This window comes from Stegostoma tigrinum, chromosome 7, assembly GCF_030684315.1.
Source record: "Stegostoma tigrinum isolate sSteTig4 chromosome 7, sSteTig4.hap1, whole genome shotgun sequence".
NCBI classification, from domain to species: Eukaryota; Metazoa; Chordata; class Chondrichthyes; order Orectolobiformes; family Stegostomatidae; genus Stegostoma; species Stegostoma tigrinum.
Window position 1 is genome coordinate 48,330,106 of NC_081360.1, and position 20,210 is coordinate 48,350,315.

At 40.7% G+C, this 20,210-nt stretch overlaps 1 protein-coding gene across 1 annotated transcript in view; it reads left to right on the forward strand.

Annotated features, from left to right (window-relative positions):
- The window catches only part of dnah9l (dynein, axonemal, heavy polypeptide 9 like), a 353,637-nt gene that overhangs the window by 233,838 nt on the left and 99,589 nt on the right, over positions 1 to 20,210 (forward strand). The window contains 5 exon segments of the mRNA XM_059647649.1: positions 286 to 519; positions 942 to 1,088; positions 1,595 to 1,708; positions 1,802 to 1,945; positions 4,282 to 4,464. Coding sequence (XP_059503632.1) covers positions 286 to 519; positions 942 to 1,088; positions 1,595 to 1,708; positions 1,802 to 1,945; positions 4,282 to 4,464 — 822 coding nt within the window.

Below are 20,210 nucleotides of genomic sequence, written 5' to 3' on the forward strand. Positions count from 1 at the left end.
TATAATCCTGATCAAAATATGTAATATAGTAATGACTAAAGTTGTGTATTTATTAATGCATATATGTCCACATTTTATTTTAGTTCAAACATGTTTACTCACTACGTAACTATTTTTAAAATGTGAATTTAACATTTACAGTTAACATTTACACTGATCTAATTTAACTAATTTATTCAGTGTACTGAGCAATGACGAGTAAACTTATATTTCTTTTGTGTAGTCTGTGAATGCATTTTTATAGCTTATAATGGTCATTTACCCACTACTTTTTTAAAATTCTAGACTGAAGTGAAATCTTCTATAGCTCAGTTTATTGCTTACGCACACTTATGTGTGAATGATGTTAGTGTGAAATATCAGCAGAATGAAAAACATTACAACTATACCACTCCAAAAAGTTTCCTGGAACAAATTAAATTGTATCAAAACCTGCTGAGTAAGAAAGGAAAAGAACTAACACAAAAGAAGGAGCGACTGGAGAACGGTCTTCAAAAACTACAAACTACCGCTTCACAAGTAAGTATTGGAATCAAAATTGTCGTGGACATAATTACATAGCTGAATGGATAAGAAAAGGTATACTTTGCATTTACAAAATTTAGCAAGGATTAAGTAATTTTAACACTACGATTTATATAACCAAACCAAAAGTAACATCCGTTAGTGCTTATCTTGGCCATTTTTCTCATGTGTAGAAGTCTCTATTGGGTTTTTGGAGCAATATATAACTTTGAATGTAGCCAAAGAGGACTGAAAATAATTAAACTGTTTTAACCAAGGCACAAAGGAATTCTTCGCAGTTCCCCAAATACCAACTACCTTTAACTTTCTGACCCTAAAGATAATGGATTGCCTTATTATATAATAAAACTAAAAGCTCAGTTACCATATTTTTTTTAATACTTTAAACAGTGCATGTCTTGGTTTTAATTATCTAGGTGGACTTTCTGAAGGCAAAACTAGCTATTCAAGAAATGGAACTTCACCAAAGGAACAAAGACGCTGAGGCACTGATCACCAAAGTAGGGCAGCAGACTGAAAAGCTGAATCAAGAGAAAGCTATTGCTGATGCTGAAGAGCAAAGGGTATATGCATGAGTGACAACAGTTTGTTCAGACAAGACACATGCAAGAAAATGCATTTTAAAATGCTAGTTGCTGAGGATTTCAATATAGTTTATAAAATTGCATTCATCTAGATTTAGTTATCACAGAGTATGTTTGTGTTCACCCAGATTTCTTTTAAACCAAAAAGAACATGCTTGTGTTTTGTCAGATGGTAAAATACAAGTGTAAAATGCATAAGATTATACCAATTGGTCAGTATTTATGAAATCATTGTGTAAGGACACTTCCATCTTGAAGACTTGTATTTCTCAAAATAGATGATTAAAATTTCAACGTTGATGTATAGTAATGTATTCAAATTGACAAAGTAAAACCAAATGAAAGACTGACTTTTTAAAAAAGTAATAAAAACAATGGTATGATAAAGAGAAAATTGGCCAAATAACTTGATACTACCACAAACTTTAACTTTAAAGTAGTTAATGTAAGCGAAGTAAAAAGTAAACCTTCAAGTACTGTTGCAGGTGTCAGCAATTCGAGCAGAAGTGTCAAAGCAACAGCAACAATCTGAAGATGACCTTGCTAAAGCTGAGCCTGCACTTTGTGCTGCAAATGCTGCCTTGAACACGCTAAACAGGGTATGAAGACCAGACTACAATATTTTCAGGAAGCATTATTAGCAGTTTTTCTCAAAAATTACAGAACATTTTGTTTTCTTTTTGTATTTATAGTCAAACTTGACAGAATTGCGAACTTTTCCAAATCCACCTGCTATTGTTACCAATGTTACTGCTGCTGTTCAGGTGCTTTTAGCTCCTAATGGGAAAATTCCAAAAGATCGAAGCTGGAAAGCGGCTAAAATGTTGTTTACCAAGGTAACCTAATATTAGTAATCAGATGTCACTACTCCTGAGTTAAAACTCTTAATTCAGTTTTTTTTAAAATCAAGATACTCTTGGTGTATTAGTATGACATTTAAATGAATCTAATAAGAAATTCATCATTTTTTACACTGTATACGTATTTATTATTCTAATTTTCTTTTTATTATGCTGCATTTATAATCTGATTTGTACAAAAGCTACAAATAATTCAGCGGCCAACAAAATTCCCACTAAAAATATTTTTGGTTATGTTAAAAATTTGTTCTACTTTTAAATGAAACGTAAATTAAAAGAGTGTATTTATAAAAGTGTGTAGAGTAGAAATAATTCACTGAAATAATTTCTGCTGATAAGTCCTGCAACCTTAATATGTGAAGAAAATTTACTAAATATCACATTGAAAAGTCTTTGGTCTGGAAATAAAATCATTAACAGACAAATTATTCTGTGCAGTCATAATCACAGATTTTTATAATTGATTCTCTTCACACTATGGGGATGCTGATAATTGATTCTGCATAAAATGACTAGCATGTTGATTTATGTGTTCATGAAAATATGAGTTAACATGTTATAATAGAACTGCTGAGACCAAAATTGATAAAATTTAAATGCTGTATTGCTTGGGTTTCATATTTGGTTCCTTACAATGTCAGGTTCATGTACGCTATATTCAATTGAACAAAATGCCTGTTAGTATCTTGATGTATTTGAAATGTTCTTTTGCAATTTTCACAGTCGATTATATAATAGTCAGTGATTCTATGTTTTGCCCACTCTTCCTTTCAGAATTTTTTTAAGGATCAGATTTTTGAATTGTATTTAAATGAAACTTCAAGATTAAGAATATTAATCTGATATTTACATTTTGAAGTATAAATACTGTGCTCTGCTAAAATGTGGAGCTGGAGGAACACAGCAGGCCAGGCAGCATCAGTGGAGCAGGAAAGCAGGAGCAGCTCCACATCTTGTAATCTCACACTCCAGCATCGGCAGTTCCTACAATCTCTGCTAAAATGTGTAGTTTTAGGTCATACCTAATTTGAAATTATTAATCAAGAATGAGGTGCTGCCTGTATGTTTCCATTTGAAACAACAAACCCTACACCAACACCTTCCACTTTGCCTCACCCCAGCTACCACCATGACCAGCAGACTTCTTCAATGTGCATGGTCACTGTCTCACAAACGCACTTTATATTCAGTCACTTCATTTTTTCCATTCAATTTCTTGAAATATACATTTCTGGGTTTCCTAAGAAGAACATTTATGGCAATTTTAAAATGAATACAAGTCGAAATAAAACGTACAAGAGTTATTACTGAAATACTTACATGTTTAACAAATGGCAGACTTAATGCATTTTAATTTAATCAATTTGATTTACATTTCTGTCTAACAATGTAGTTCTGTATGCTGATCCCCAGGGCTAGGTTTTCAAACACATCTGCAATCACTTTTTATTGTAATTACTCATTCTAATCATTAACAATAATTATTTTTGATCCAGCCTTATTAAGTAGAGTAAACATCAGTACTCTACCCCTGAAAAAAGTGAAATACACAGCATGACTCTGTGTCATGCCCTTGCAACTAAAAGATAATAAAACAAAAACAGACATCATTAAGACAAAATCAAAATTGCAACAAATAAAATTTATTGTTTTTGTCTAGCAACTTCAAACTACAGTTTTTTTGCAGATATCAAACTCAGCCAGTATCTTAAGACTTTGATGTACAGTTGAAAATCCAAACCATGCTCTTTGTTGTACATCACTAGGGAATGCACTGAACTCCATGACACAGAAGTTCTTGCCATTCAAACTTCGACACCATTCAAACAGCTCCACACGACAATTGCTTTTTAATAATGTCGGGAGAGCAATACATGATTGTTACTTTTCCTTTGCAATAAAACTGCCAAAAGTATATTTACAAAGTTCTCAGGGACCTTGTATCAAAGTTTTGTAGCTTATTTCTTTATGATTCTTGTCTCGAAGCAGTTCGGAGTCAGATATCAGATCAACTTGATCTGCCATTTTAGTATGGATGAGCATTTTGCATGAACTGTTGGTACAATGACAGCTTATTTGCTGGGAACCCAACTGCATTGATAGTAATACATTAAGATCTCTAAAATAGACTAAAGTGAAAGCAATCAAAGTATTTCACTATTAAAATTAAAATATTGTTATAACTTTAAGAAAACAAATTCTTAATTAGTTTGTTTTATTTATTGTTGAACATGTGCTTTAGGACAGAGGTCAGAGAAGGTTGCTAAGTTATTGCTATAACATTCAATTGATTTGATTTAATTGTGTCTCAGGTGGATGATTTCCTACAGGCTATTGTTAACTTTGACAAAGAGCATGTACCTGAAGATATTGTCAAAGTTATAAAGGAAGAATATCTTGGAGATCCTGAATTCAATCCAGAGTTTGTGCGTACAAAGTCATCTGTTGCTGCTGGACTGTGTGCTTGGGTGATAAATATTATTCAATTTCACGAGGTAGGGGTCTTGAGAATTTTAACCAATTTTCATTTTGCTCCAAAATCTGTTATAATTTTTTAGCTAGGTTTGATAGTTTTTATAAAAGAAAACCTTGTTCATATAGAATTGAATTTTTTTGGGTACTGATGGTTACCCCATTTCAGTGGGCAGTGGCACCCAGGGTAACAATACTGTTAAGAAGCCACTACCGGGCTGCTGTTTAGTTAAGGACAGTGACCCAACACCAGGGACACAATGCCTCTGTGCAGGGATCTCTTGAACAGGAATAAACTGGGAACCATCGAGGGGTTGGAGGAAGCTGGCCAGTTCTGGTGATGGCTGGGAGCATCGTCTTGGTGTGTATATGATGTCTTTTCCACAGAGGCTGCCATTGCTGCTGGGTGACCTCTTGATGCACCACGGAATTATGACAAAGAAAATCCCCATGCCCTGACTAAGGTGCTTGTTGAGAGGTAGTAGGCTTCATCGGGCAGTCTTTCCACATCAGGAAAAATCCCTGCATGGATAGAAAATGTTACCACCTGGCAATCTAGCACACTGCAGGGAAGATTCAGGAGGTACTTCTGATGCATTCTCTGCCATTCTGCGTGCGCTCCCTCTTCTCAGCAAATAAGGAATGAACTAGGAAAATTCAGACCCAATAGCTCTGGAGTTTGCACATATCCCTCCACATGTCAGTGTCTACTTCTTAACTAATGTGCCCAGTCTAGTCTGTTACTTCAGTAGTGTAATGCTAACGACTGCTTTTATGACTGAATGACCAACAGCAGCTGTCCCGATAGTTCTCCCAAATTCAGATATTTGCATCTGTATAGACATCCTTCAAGTGTGTGAGATGAGGGGAGACTCCAAATAGAAAACCACCACATTGTTTTGACATTGCCATAATTAACTATTTCAGTGCCCTCAAGTTAGGTTTGCTTAATTTTAAGGTTGTTGGGTTTTGTTAATGTTACTGAAGCAAACAGCAGCTCCGATTTATTCCACCAAGTGGCATTGAACTCAGGAATTGGAAACAACAAAAGTAGGTAAAGACCAAAAAATGCAATTTCCATTTGTATCAGCTGTCATATTTTTTGAAGATCATTTTAAACAGTCAAGTTTAGCCCCAAGAGACACCAACCACATAAATCTGGTACACTGTAATATCAAAAGGAAGAAATAACTACAGATTCTGCAAAAGTGTATATACACACATGTAAGCAATGACTATATTAGTTATTTTCAAGCAACCCTTAATAACAAAATAAGCACCTTAAAGAGAGTTTCACCCAGATTTTACAGCCAGCAGTGTTCAAAGAGCATTTGCCATTCATTATGCGTTCATCTGCCCAAATACTTTTTTTTGGACTGTTGCATGGCAACAGATGGTCATCAGAAATCTGATAGAGCATATGCCCTCTACAGAGAATCTGGGCATATGTGAATGTATGTTTTTTTCAACCAGTTAAATTGTAACATGATTATTGAGACACAAAAGGGGAGAATCTCATTTTGACAGACCCCCCTTCTCAGCAGGGGATGGGGTGTGGCAGATGATATGTGATGTGTCTGTAACAGGTCAGGGACTCATTATGTACATCAGTTTTGCTGTAAATGTTTACCTCAGCTACAGAATTAATGCCCTGCTTCTGGAGCTCCTGATCACTGACAGACTGTGGCTTAATAACTTGCAACTCTCAATGGAAGCCTTTCAATTGGAAGGGACTGCATCAATACCAGAATGGCTGTATCAGGCATTTCTTTAAAAACTGCAGAATGAGAAATATTGTCTAGAAGAACAATGATGCAGAGGTGGGCGATGAAATTGCTTCTGAATATATTAAGGGGCTAGAGGATTTGCAGTATTGTCTTACTATGTTAGAACATAAAACAGTACAGCATTGGAACAGACTCTTTTGTCTGCCATGTTTGTGCTAACTCATGGTGCTGTTCTAAACTAACCCCATCTGCCTGCATATGGTCCATAACCCTCTGTTCCCACCTTTTCATATGTGTTGCTAAATTTGTTAACACACCTGCTTCTACCACCTCCCTCGTCAGTACATTCCAGGCACCTACCATACTCTGTGTAAAATCTTGCCTCAAACATCTCTTTTAAATTTTCCCCATCTCACCTTAAACCTGTGCAACTACACCTCCGAGTCGAGAGCCATTTCAACTCCCCCCTCCCACTCATTTGACGACATGTCCATCCTGGGCCTCCTGCATTGCCACAGTGATGCCACCCGAAAGGTGCAGGAACAGCATCTCATATTTCACTTGGGAACCCTGCAGCCAAGGTTGTCAATGTGGACTTCACAAGCTTCAAAATCTCCCCTCCCCCGACCGCAGTCCCCAAAACCAGTCCAGCTCGTCCCTGCCTGTCAAACCATTCCTCCCACCTCAAACCCCACTCTCATCTCCTACCCACTAACCTCATCCTACCTCCTCACTAACCTCATCCTGCCTCCTTGACCTGTCCGTCCTCCCTGGACCAACCTATCCCCTCCCTAACTCTCCGCCTTTACTGGCTCCATCCCTGCCTCTTTGACCTGTCTGTCTCCTCTCCACCTGTCGTCTCCTTTATCCATCTTCTATCCGCCTCCCCGTCTCTCCCTATTTATTTCAGAATCCCCTTGCACTCCCCCATTTCCGAAGAAGGGTCTTGACCGAGAACGTCAGCTTTCCTGCTCCTCTGATGCTGCTTGGCCTGCTGTGTTCCTCAAGCTCTACACGTTGTTATCTAACATATTGAAAAAGATTTTTTTGCACCCTCTCCAAAACCTCCACATCCTTTATATAGTTTAGGGACCAGAACTGCACAAAATACTCTAAACATGGCCTTATACAGCTGCAATGTGACTTGCTAACTTTTATACTCAATGCTCCGACCGACGAATGCAAGCGTACCAAACACCGCCATTAACATCGTACTCACTTGTTTTGCCATTTTCAGGGAGCTGTGGACTTGGGCCCCAAAATCCCTTTGTATATCCATGCTCCTAAAAATCTTGCTAATAACCTGTATGCCTTCCTGTTCCATTTAACCTCCCAAATTATTCTTCTCACACTTGCCCAGATTAAACTCCACCAGTCATTTCTCTGCCCAGCTTTCCAACTGATCTATATCTTGCTGTATCTTTTGAAACTTCCCTCACTACCTGCCAGTCTACAAATTTCCAAGCATCTGCAATTTGGCTTAGTCTTTACATTGGCTTGTCACATACCTCTTTAGAATGTCCTTACCTTATAAATCGGATTGGTTCTGTTGCTGTCTCTGAAATAGGATTATTCTTCTCATCTCAGTATATATCTGAGAGTCTTTCCAGATTCTGCTTCCAGTACAACCTGAATAAATTTCTCCAAACTTTCATCTTCTTTCGACTGTAAGAAATCTGACAGTGTTTCATCAAGAATTCCAACAACAATCCTATCTGTTATTCTGATTTTAAATCTCCTTAGTGATAGTAATTATCAAAAGCTTTTAGGACATGTTCGAAAGTACCTGTGCCTCCTTTAATATTCTGACGATTGTTAATACCATTTGCTATAGGATTACTGAATTCATTAATGTAGTAATTTGTTCAGCTTCAAACTTGGTGTTTAATTTTGTGTTCTTAACATCTGCCTCCTTCATGATAGCAAATCTTGTCCTCTATTGTCCAACCCTGACCATGAAACTTTGCAAAAATATTAATTCTCTATTCATTTCTTCTGAATGGGCTTATTAATACTTACTGTTGTAAAGCACTTCAAACATGCGGCTTTTAATATTGTTGGTAATCTACTAGTTTTAAACATGCACCCTTCATCAATGCTACTGTAAAGTTTACTAGACACTGCACAACAGCACTGTTGCAGTAATTTCTTTATCTTCAAGTCTTTTTGCATTGCAGTAATACTCTACTAAATTATTAACTAAAACTTTAAATTACATTAATTGACTGCTCTGTAATGATTTACCTCTTTCAAGCTTCTAAATTCTGTTCTGATGCAGTGCTATTTAGCTGAATAGTTTGCTGGGTTTTCTCACCATTTTTAACAATCTAAATGGTGCATGCCTGCCTTTTTACAGGGTTTTCTCATGTTTTGCAGTTAAGGTGGAGTTTTTCTACTTGTTCGTGCAAGACATGGATGTTTTTACACCTTTAGTTGTCCAAAACACAATGCACTTGCTTCTGCACAGATTTTTAAATAAATTCCTCTGGCGATGGTATTTATAATTTCCTGCTGTAATAGTGATTTAATGACTGTGTCTCACTCTTTTCAAATATCAGGTTTCTCTTGACATTTCTTCTTCAGCTTTACCTCTTGCCCCAGTATAATTTGCCTTTCTGGTCCCTTCTTTGTCCCTTGCGGTTGTGTCTTGCGGACACTACTTGTGGTAGCAACAGTGCTTGTTTTGAGAGATACCAATCCTCAGGGATGTCAGACCTTGATCCTAGAGATTCCTTTGCTAAGGCCCATGTTTATTTTCCAATATGGTTGGCTTTTCCAGCTTTTTGGTAAAGTTTTCACTTTGGCATTCTGAGCTTGTCTCGTAGCAGTTCCAACTGCTGTTTACTGTCTCGGTTTTTCACAGTTCAGCTGCCGACCTACTCCCTGTCTTTAAAGTGGTGAATTTAGTTTTCTTCAGAGAAGTTTTTCTTTTTCTTCATGATTTAATGGATTCTGTCATCCCATCACTGCTACTGTGTTTTCAGATACCATCTCCAACAGTATATGGCATCCTGGTTTGGGTCATTTGCTGCTACTAATCTGTCTTCCTCCAGGCTGAGTCTAATTATCATTGGTAGAGGATGGACCACTGATGAGGTTAAATGGCGTAGTGGTGTTAATCTCTAGTGTTAATCTAGAGACCCAGATAATGTTGGGGGACCCCGGTTCAAATCCCACCATGGCAGTTGGTGGAATGTGAATTCAGTAAATATGTGGAGTCTAATGATGACCATAAATGCATTGCCAATTGTCGGGAAAAACCCATCTGGTTCACTGATGTCCTTTAGGGAAGGAAACGGCCATCCTTACCTGGTCTGGCCTACATGTAGCTCCAGACCCACAGCAATGTGGTTGAATCTGAACTGCCCTCTGGGCAATTTGGGATGGGCAATAAATGCCACTTGGCCAGTGACACCCTCACCCTGTGGATGAATAAAGGATACTTGTATAGCCTTAAATCTTTTTTGATTAGCAGACGCTGAAGATGCCGACATCGACACTGCGTTAGAGATCATCCTTCAGTTCAGACTCTGCTGTCTGAGCTTTACGGAAGGTGACACAATGCTCTTCACTTATTTTTAAAACGGAAACTGAAATTGGCAGGGGAGAAAAAGTTGCCAAAGAAGGCAGTGAACAATAAAGCATTCTTTACCTTTGTTTGCTTCTATCTGCACGTTGCCAGACAGAAGGAACCCAACACTCGGGTTATTCATTTACTGGAGTCTAAGACTTTGGACTTTTCTGGGCCTTTGGATGAAGTTGGCACTGTTCCTGAAAACCCAGTTGTCTCTTTGAAGCAGTCCTTTCATGAAGAATACTTCTTCCTGGAAGATCCCCTCCAAGCCATTCACTGTCCTAACATGAAAATATATTGCCATTCCTTCAATGTTGCTGGTTCAAAAACCTGGAAATCACTCTCTAACAGCATCGTGGGTCTACCTTCACAAAATGGACTGCAGCAGTTCAAGAAGGCAGCTCAGCACCACGTCCTCAAGGGCAACCAAGTCAGCCCTGCCCACATCTGATTTTTTTTTTAAAAAGTGATGTTTTTATGTATTTCTAAGTATTCAGGGAACACATCAAGGAGATTCTGCAACAGAACTGCAATCACAGTTAAGTGAAGAATTTTGTGTTCATGAAGAAGACCTTACCACTACTGGGGAAACAGAACAAAATCTTTTAGTAATTTAGTTACGAGTAAAAGCAAGCAACACTTCAAAAAACTTTACAACCAGTACAGTACAAAATCCGATATCTCAAGGGCAAAACACCTGTTTGCAGTCATGTGCAGAGAACATTAATGTGACTGTGAAATGTACAGAAAAAACGTAATTCCGCAGAAACTGCCCGTAATGAAATGGTAAAACAACAAGAAGCAGCTGATAAAGGGCTGTCCAAAGCAAAGGAAGATCCTGAAATTGAATTTGGGTCGTGCCAATATTCAACATGCAGTAATTGTCAATTCTGCTTAAAATAGCAGATGGAGACTGCAAGCAAAGCCCTTCAGCAAGCCATAGAAGAGAGAATTTTATTAAAACCAAAATCAACAGGACCCAACATTGAACTTCTGGAGATACAAAGTGCTTTGGAAAAGCTTAAGGTTGAGTATCAAGAATTGAACGATCTTAGATGTTACTTTTAGCAGCAAAATAAAAATGTCATGTATACAGACAACAAGTATTCTTACGCAGTTGCCACAATAGCGAGATATATTAAGGGAGGAAAAGGTCTCTTGTAGAAATGGCCATAACTCCAAGACCATGGTGACTCATTAGCTGAAGAAAACCTTCTGTTACAGTAAGCTTGTCTTTCAGCAAGAAAACCAAGTGAGAGAGAACAAACATCATTGTTCCTGCGTTAATATGGAGATTACCTGCAGAATAAAATGAGCCTTTCAAGTGCATCTGCCGATCAGTTCTACACAAGAATTTCATACAGATCCTGGACTACCTGTTTACTCTGTTATCCTTGGTGGTGCAGTTCTACTTTCTTAGGGAATCCCTGAGATGTTGTTGTTTCCACCTCGGCGACCAGCAGACATCTGACTGATACCACCTAAAGAAAGAGATTTCTACCCTGAACGTTGCAGAAAAGGCTTTATTTCCTTGCCTTCAGAATTTTCTGTAGAACACCCTTTGTTTTGCTTTATGTCTGTTAAATCCTTCCCTAAATCAGAGAGTGAAATAGAGGAAAACAAAAGTGAGAATTTAAATTCCTTGGTTTTTTTTTAAGAGCCTGGGATTCTTTGAGTCTTAATGTATTTTGTTTTGAATCTATTCCATTCAAGTGTCATAGCTGAACAACCAGCTGGCATCATTCCACTCCACAAATGTGTTTACATTCCAGGGAATTGACAAATGACCACACAGACCCTCTAGGAGAGTTGAGGTTGCTTTTGGAAATGAATAGGGCAAAAAGGAGATGTGGCGGAGGGGGTAATGGGGTGGGAGGGCAGTAAAGATTTGAATGTTGAAAATGAAAAGGAGTATTGTAAAATAATTTTGTGGTTTGGGGTTTTGCAGACTAAAGGGAATTACACTTTTTTCTTTAATGATAGCCAATGACCATGTGCAAAAGGAGCTATGCCCCAGTGATAATGGGAACTAGAGATGCTGGAGAATCCAAGATAACAAAGTGTGGAGCTGGATGAAAACAGCAGGCCAAGCAGCATCTCAGGAGCACAAAAGCTGACGTTTCGGGCATAGACCCTTCATCAGAGAGGGGGATGGGGAGAGAGAACTGGAATAAATAGGGAGAGAGGGGGAGGCGGACTGAAGATGGAGAGAAAAGAACATAGGTGGAGAGGAGATAGGTCAGCAGGGAAGATGGACAGGTCAAGGAGGCGGAATGAGGTGGTAGGTACAAAATGGAGGTGCAGCTTGAGGTGGGAGGAAGGGATGAGTGAGAGGAAGCACAGGTTAGGGAGGCGGGGACAGGCTGGGCTGGTTTTGGGATTCAGTGGGGGGAGGGGAGATTTTGAAGCACGTGAAGTCCTCATTGATACCATTGGGCTGCAGGGTTCCCAAGCGGAATATGAGTTGCTGTTCCTGCAACCTTCAGGTGGCATCATTGTGGCACTGTGGGAGGCCTATGATGGACATGTCATCTGAGGAATGGGAGGGGGAGTTAAAATGGTTCGCGACTGGGAGGTGCAGTTGTTTATTGTGAACCAAGCGGAGGTGTTCTGCAAAGCGGTCCCCAAGCCTCCGCTTGGTTTCCCCAATGTAGAGGTAGCCACACCAGGTGCAATGGATACAATATACCACATTGGCAGATATGCAGATGAACATCTGCTTAATATGGAAAGTCATCTTGGGGCCTGGGATGGGGGTGAGGGAGGAGGTGTGGGGGCAAGTGTAGCACTTCGTGCGGTTGCAGGGGAAGGTTCCAGGTGTGGTGGGGTTGGAGGGGAGCGTGGAGCGGACAAGGGAGTCATGGAGAGAGTGGTCTCTCCGGAAGGCAGACAAGGGCGTGGATGGCAAAATGTCTTGGGTGGTGGAGTCGGATTGTAGCTGGTGGAATTGTCGAAGGATGATGCGTTGTACCCGGAGATTGGTGGGGTGATGTGTGAGAACGAGGGGGATTCTCTACAGCTTCACACTTTGTTATCTTGGATTCTCCAGCATCTGCAGTTCCCATTATCACTAATGAAATATCCCCGTTGCCTTTTGTTGAACTTTACATTTAAATGTAGAGGATTGATAAGATTGTTGTGATACTGATTTAAAGAAATGGAATCTGATGTTCTGAATTGATTTGCAGATTGGAGTAGTATACTTGCGAACATTGTCTAGTTAACAACTTTTTTCAGATACCATAGCACGTTGGGTGACACTTGTACAATTCTGAGTACTGAACGATTAGGGTTGCCACCTTTTGGCTGAGACAATACCAGTACCCCACTTGCTCTCCATTTAATTTCACGGGCCTGTAATCCAGGCACCAAGACTAATGCACAGTGAGCACAGTTCAAGTCTCACTATCGTATCTGATAGAATTTAAATTTAATTCATTCCTCTTGAATATAAAGCTAATCACAGTAATGGTGACCATGAAACCTATCATGTTGTTGTGAAAGCCTTCTAGTTCACTCATATGTTTTTGGAAGGAAATATGCTGTTTATACTGGGTCTGGACTACCTGAGACTCCAGGCCTCCAACAAAGCAATTGGCTATGGTTGCCCACTAAAATGATCCAGGAAGCCACTGAGATCAAGCTCAATTAAGTATGGCAACAAATGATGGCCTTGTCAATGATGCTCAAATTCCATGCTAGATATAAAATAAACACGGGGCTATTTTAAAGTAGAGGAAAAGAGTTCGCTCAGGCGTCCTGAATGATGTTAATCCTTCGACCTACATCATTTAAAAGGGTTGTTTGGTGGGACCTTGGTGTGTCAAACCTACCTGCATATTCCCTATAATATTGCACTGCTTTCTAGCTAAAAAGTGCTAGAAAACCTCTGAGGTCATGAAAGATGCTATATAAATGTAACTCCTCTATCCTGCTAATCATATTTCATATTGCTAGACCAAATTCTACACTGGAGAAATACCTGAGGGTTGGAGAATGGCAAATGTAGCTCCAATATTCAAAAAACAAGTATAACGTGGACCTGGTAATTACAGGCTCATTAGCTTAACTTCTATCAAGGGAAAAGTGCTAGATGGAATTTTATGAGATGCTGTAAGTGAACATTCAAAGAACAGAAGTATCACGAGAGGTTGTTAGAATGACTTTAGATATAATAATCCTTGCACAAATGTAAATGAAAATAGAAATACAGCAGACTGGAAAGCTGTAGAAATACGTGCAAACAGAAACTGAACAAAGCTTGCAAGAGCTATTAAGAGTAATGCTTAAAGTTTTCATGAATATATTGAGTGGAAGAGAGTGATAACAGAAAACATGGACTCAAGGAAGGCACGCAGCTCTGCTGTTGTAAATACAAATGAAATGGCTGATATGTTAAAATCAGTACTTTGTATCTATTTCAAAGTGAAAGGAAAGAGCAAAACAAAGCAATTTAGTAAAACCATGGTCCGGGAAATGAATTTGTTGGATTTAAGTTTAAAAATAGTAAGGAAGAAACTGATGGTACTTAGCTCAGAAAAGTGCACAGGATTTGGAGACAGTAAGGCTTTCAGCCGGAAACGTTGACTTTCCTACTGCACTAATACTGTCTGACCAAAGTGTGGAGCTGGATGAACACAGCAGGCCAAGCGGCATCTTAGGAGCACAAAAGCTGACATTTCGGGCCTGGACCCTTTCTGATGAAACATCAGCTTTTGTGCTCCTAAGATGCTGCTTGGCCTGCTGTGTTCATCCTGCTCCACACTTTGTTATCTCAGATTCTCCAGCATCTTCAGTTCCCATTATCTCTGCAGTCAGACCAGCTGTGCTTTTCCAGCCATCATACCTGTGGACTCTGGCTTCCAGCATCTGCAATTCTTATTGTCTCCAAGTGACTGAAAGCCAACACTGTGAAGCCTTTTCTCAGGATGCCCACTTTGAAGAAGTTTTCCTCCTCCCTCTGGAGAGAGCTCAGTCTCTCTCCCACTCTGCCCTGAAGCTCTTCAAACACATTCTGAAGCAATCTTGATACCACAGCCATGTCTCCTTCCTCTGTGCCTGTTGACGCAGCTGGCTCACCCCCCAAGGACCATCACATTCTGGACCCGACCATGACAATCGTTATCTACAGTACCTCCAGTGCTTCCAGAAACAATTCTCCCTATGGATTCAAAGCTTCACACACTCCGCCATGCATTGACACCTCTTCTGCAGTTGGCCTTGCCCCAGCTCAGGGCCCCTCTCTTCCAGACCTGCAGAGGACCTGTACTGTTCATCATCCTCGGAAGGATCCACAGGACTTGACGGTTTGATTCTGGGGTGGTTTCTCAGTGTTAAAGTAGCGGATATGTTAGTCATAATTTACAACATTTATGATAGAGAGTTGAAGAGTATTGAGGCGAGATCATGTCTAGCTTTTTGAGGCAATTCAACCACCTTGAAAAGAAGCTACACTGGACAGTAGAAGGTTAATGCTGAATCATGTGGGTGCAAGTCTACATTCTTCACAACTGAACCTTCCCATTCTGCTTGTACTCTTCCAGCGACCCAAGAATCATTGCCTGCCCAGCCACACACCTTCCAAGAGGAAGGGAGAGCAAGCACACAAAAGTGATGGGGAAACACCAGAATTTGGTCTGACATTTGTGGACAACAGCTCTGATGCCAACACAAGTGCATATGTTAAAGGCTGGTATAGAGTCTGATTCAGCACATAATGTCACTGAGGACCAATAGGCTGCAGCTAGGTAAGGGGGAAGATGATAGTTTGTATAACAGTTGACCGAAGGTCAAGGTCACATATCATGTTTGTTACAAGGAAGTAATGGGCCTGTGTAGAGTAGAACGCACAAATGTAGAAGTTTTAGACATTGGCAAAACTGCAAGAAAGCTTCTTGTCATTGTCAAGGAATGTGGAGAAGTCTGGCTTCAATGTGGCACAGGGCATCTTGCAGAACTCTTGATCCGGTTTTTTCACTATAGAAGAGGTGGTCAACTCCGTGACACCACCAGCAACTTCAGTTGTGATGTGGCATCTGGCTTCTGCCCCAGCTATCATTGCAGAACGGGTGAATTGCACTCAGTGCTGAAGTAAAAGCTCCGATGAAGGTCATAAAATCCATGATTAGTTCATGGTAGCAATCACCATATTATACTGCTAACTTGTGGTACTGTTGTGCGCAAATACATGGAACAGAACAGCCCAGGAACAGGCCCTTTGGCCCACCAGGTCTGTACCAACCATGATGTTGTTCTAAACTAATCCTACCTGCCTACGTGTGTGCCTATATCCTCCTGTTCCCTGCCTGTTCATATCCTTTTCGTACCTGTTTCTACTGCCTCCCCTGGTGGCACGTTCTAGATACCCAGCACCATCTGTGTAAAAAAAACACTTTGCTCACACATCCCCTTTAAACATTCTCCCTCTCAGCTGAAAGCTATGGCCCCTTATATTTGACATTTCAACCCTGGGGTAAAGACTCTGACCATCCATGCTTTTCATGCCTTTCATCACTTTATAAACTTCTATTAGTTCACCCCCTCAGCCTCCAATGCTCTAGAATGACAATCAAAGTTTGTCCAACCTCTTCTTGTAGGTAATACACTCCAATCTAGGCAATATCCTGGTAAACTTATTCTGCACCCTCACCAAGGCCGCCACATCCTTCCTACAAATGTGATAAGCAGAACTGCACACAATACTCCAAATACAGCCTTCTAATCTTATAAAGCTCTAATATGACTCATCAACTCAAAGTGACAATCTATGAGCCAAAATGCCATATGCTGCCTTTACCACCGTATCTACTTGTTTTGTCACTTTTAGGGAGCTGTGTATACTTTCCTCATGGATTTGACCTCTTTTGCACTTTTTCCAAAGCCTCCACATTCGCTATAGGGTGTGGGGATTAAAACTACACACAATACTCCAAATGTGGCCTAACTAAAGTCTTGTATAGCTGCAACATGACTTGCAAACTTTTATACTCAAAGCTCTACCCAATGAAAGCAACATCATGTATGGCTTCTTTACCACCTTGTATTACCTCTTTCAAGGATCTACATACCTTGTGCTGCCACCTGGTTCCCTTGTTATTGCTTATCACCCAGCCAGTTTTGAATGCTGATCAGAGATAATGGGAACTGCAGATGCTGGAGAATCCAAGATAACAAAGTGTGAGGCTGGATGAACACAGCAGGCCAAGCAGCATCTCAGGAGCACAAAAGCTGACGAAGAGTCTAGGCCCGAAATGTCAGCTTTTGCAGTCCTGAATGCTGCTGCTTTCCCAAGCTGATGCTCTGAAAGCAAGGTACAGAGATGCTCAAGGGCATTCTGCAAGGCAACATGTAACTTCCCCCAGTGAAAGTCAGCAGCCTGCCACCAAACAAATTGCAGCCACTTGGTAGCACTGACTACAGTCACCAGTAATGACAAAAATATCCATAAGAGAGGCATGATGGGATCGCAGAGGGTTCATTTCTGACAATACTGTGCACTATATTTTGGATAAAGACTATTTTCAAGTGCTTTTTCCAGATGGCCTTTCCTATATTTTGGTGGCCAAGCAGATATTGTAATAAGGAGTTTCAGACAGTGCAGAGTGGTATATCTATGCTGAGGAAAAGTAGTTTAATCAAACATAGTTGTATAATTCAATGTCTTTCAGTTAATCCGTTTAGAAGGTATTCTTTTCCTTTTCTCAAAGTGACTTGTTGATTCCTGGAGACAATAGCTAGACAGTACACTGTAAAGTGTTGTTGTGGAGGATATTGCAGAGCCCCTTGAATTCTGTCGATTGCAACATCTACCTAGAACTAATGCACCTGACTCCGCCTCCACACTCAAATACCACACTCCCCCAAAGTGGATATGACTATCTAACCATTATTCCAGCAGCATGAGAACAAACTTGTGTCTAGTTGTGAGACTTTTATCTTGTAAGCACTGCCACTTGTGGTCAGATGGAAAGGGGGTTCATTACTGTCAGGCATCAAGTACACAGCCTCTGGTTCCTCTAGGATACCTGAAGTTAGTACCTTTAGATAACTGGTATAGGATGAATGTATTATGGATGCTGCCAGAATAGCGGACCTTCAGCAGTGTAATGTTTTGGGGCATGGTTATGCATCAACTTAATGTTCATGAAATTGAACCCTTTGTGCATCCTGTATCTCTTGCTGTTTGCATTAGATATCCACAGAGACATGCATATTCAAAATCATCACGAAATCCCTACAGTGTGGAAGCAGGCCCTTCAACCCAACAAGTCTATCCTGACCCTCAGAGCATCCCACCCAGACCCATCCACCTATAATCTTCCCAATCTACACATCTCTGGACTGACCTATCCCCTCCCTACCTCCCCACCTATACTCTCCTCTCCACCTATCTTGTTTTCTCTCCATCTTCGGTCCCCCTCCCCCTCTCTCCCTATTTATTCCAGAACCCTCTCCCCATCCCCCTCTCTGATGAAGGGTCTAGGCCCGAAACGTCAGCTTTTGTGCTCCCGAGATGCTGCTTGGCCTGCTGCGTTCATCTAGCTTCACACTTTGTTATCTTAGTGATAGGAGACTTGATATTTAGTGGAACAGACAGGATATTCTGTGGCCACAAACAGGAATCCAGGATGGTGTGTTGCTTCCCTGGTGTCAGGGTCCGGGATGCCTCGGAGCAGCTGCAGAATATTTTTAAGGGGAGGGTGAGCAGCCAGAAGTTATTGCACGCATTGATACAATGTCATGGGCAGAAACAGAGATGAGATCCTACACAGTGATTACAGAGAGCTAGGAAAAAAAATTAAAAACCTGGAACCCCATAGTGATAATCTCTGGATTACGTCCAGTTCCACATGCTAGTGAGGCTAAGAACAGTTAGATATGGCAGATGAATGCATGACTAAAGAATTGATGCAGGGGCCGAGGATTCAAATTGCTGGATCTTGGGATCTTTTCTGGTGCAGGGGGGACGAGAGTTCAAGAGTAACGGGTTGCACCTGAACTGGAGGGGGACCAACGTCCTGGCAGGCAGATTTGCTAGTGTTACAAGGGAGGGTTTAAACTAGATTGGCAGGGATGTGGGATCCTCGACAGCAAGGAGGCAAGTGCGAGGCTAGAAGGAAATACAGTAATCAGAAATAGCAAGTTGAAGAGACAGGTCAAGCTGGAACATGACAGGGAGCGAGGATTGCCTGTTGGATTAAATTGCGTCTATTTCAATGCAAGGAGGGCTGACAGGTAAGGCTGATGAACTCATGGTGTGGATAGGTACATGGGATGAGGATATTATAGCCATTACAGAAACATGGATAAGGGAGGGCAAGGACTGGCAGCTTTAATGTGCCAGGGTACAGTTGCTTTAGGTGGGACAGAAGTGGAGGAGAAAGGGAAGGGGGAGTTGCATTTTTCATTAAGGGCAATGTCATAACATTAGTTAGAGATGAAATAAGAGAGGGAGGCTTTGTGTGTGGAGCTAAGAAACAAGGGGATGATGACGTTATTGGAGTTGTACAATAGGCCCCCAAATAATCAACAGGAATTAGAGGAATAAATGTACAGGGAGACTGGGGAGACTTGCAAGAGTGATAGGGTTGTCATAGTGTGGGATTTTAAATTTCCTAACATTGACTGGGACTGCCACAGTGTTAAGGGCTTAGATTGGGTAGAATTTGTGAAATGTGTTCAGGAAAGTTTCTTCAAACAGTATATAGATGGTCCTTCTCGGGAAGGGTCAAAACTCGACCTACTCTTGGGAAATAGGGCAGGACGGGTAAGAGTGGGGAAGTACTTTGGGACCAGTAACCATATTTATATTAATTTTAAAATAGTTACAGAGAGGGACAAAACAGGTCCACAGGTTCAAGTCCTAGCTTGGGGCAAGGAGAATTTTGATGGCATTAGGCAGGAGCTTGCAGGCGTTGATTGGAATAGTTTGTTCGCAAGTAAAGGGATTGGTGGCAAGTGGGAGGCCTTTACAAGTGTGATAGCTAGAGTTCAAGAACTCTGTGTTCCTGTGAGGGTGGAGGGCAATGTTGTCAGGAGTAGGGAACCCTGGCTGACAAGAGGCTTTGACCAGAAAAAAGAGGAGGCGTGATTCAGGTACGGGCAGCTGGGATCAAGGGAACCCCTGGAAGTATATCGGGGGTAAAGGAGTTTACTGAAGAAGGAAATCAGGAGGGCAAAAAGGAGGCACAAGGTAGCTTTGGCTGAGATTAGAGTAAATCCAAAGAGGTTATTTAAGTATATTAATGGAAAAAGAAGAACTAAAGACAGAATAGGACCCCTCAAGGATCAAAGTGGACATGTATATGTGAAACGGCAGGACAGGGGCGAAGTCCTCAATGAATATTTGTGTGTTTACTGTGGGGAAAGATGTGAAGACTTGGGAACTTGGGGAAGTTAGTGGTGATATCTTAGGGACAGTCCATATCACAGTAGAGGAGCTGTTGGAAGTATTAGAATGGATAAAGGT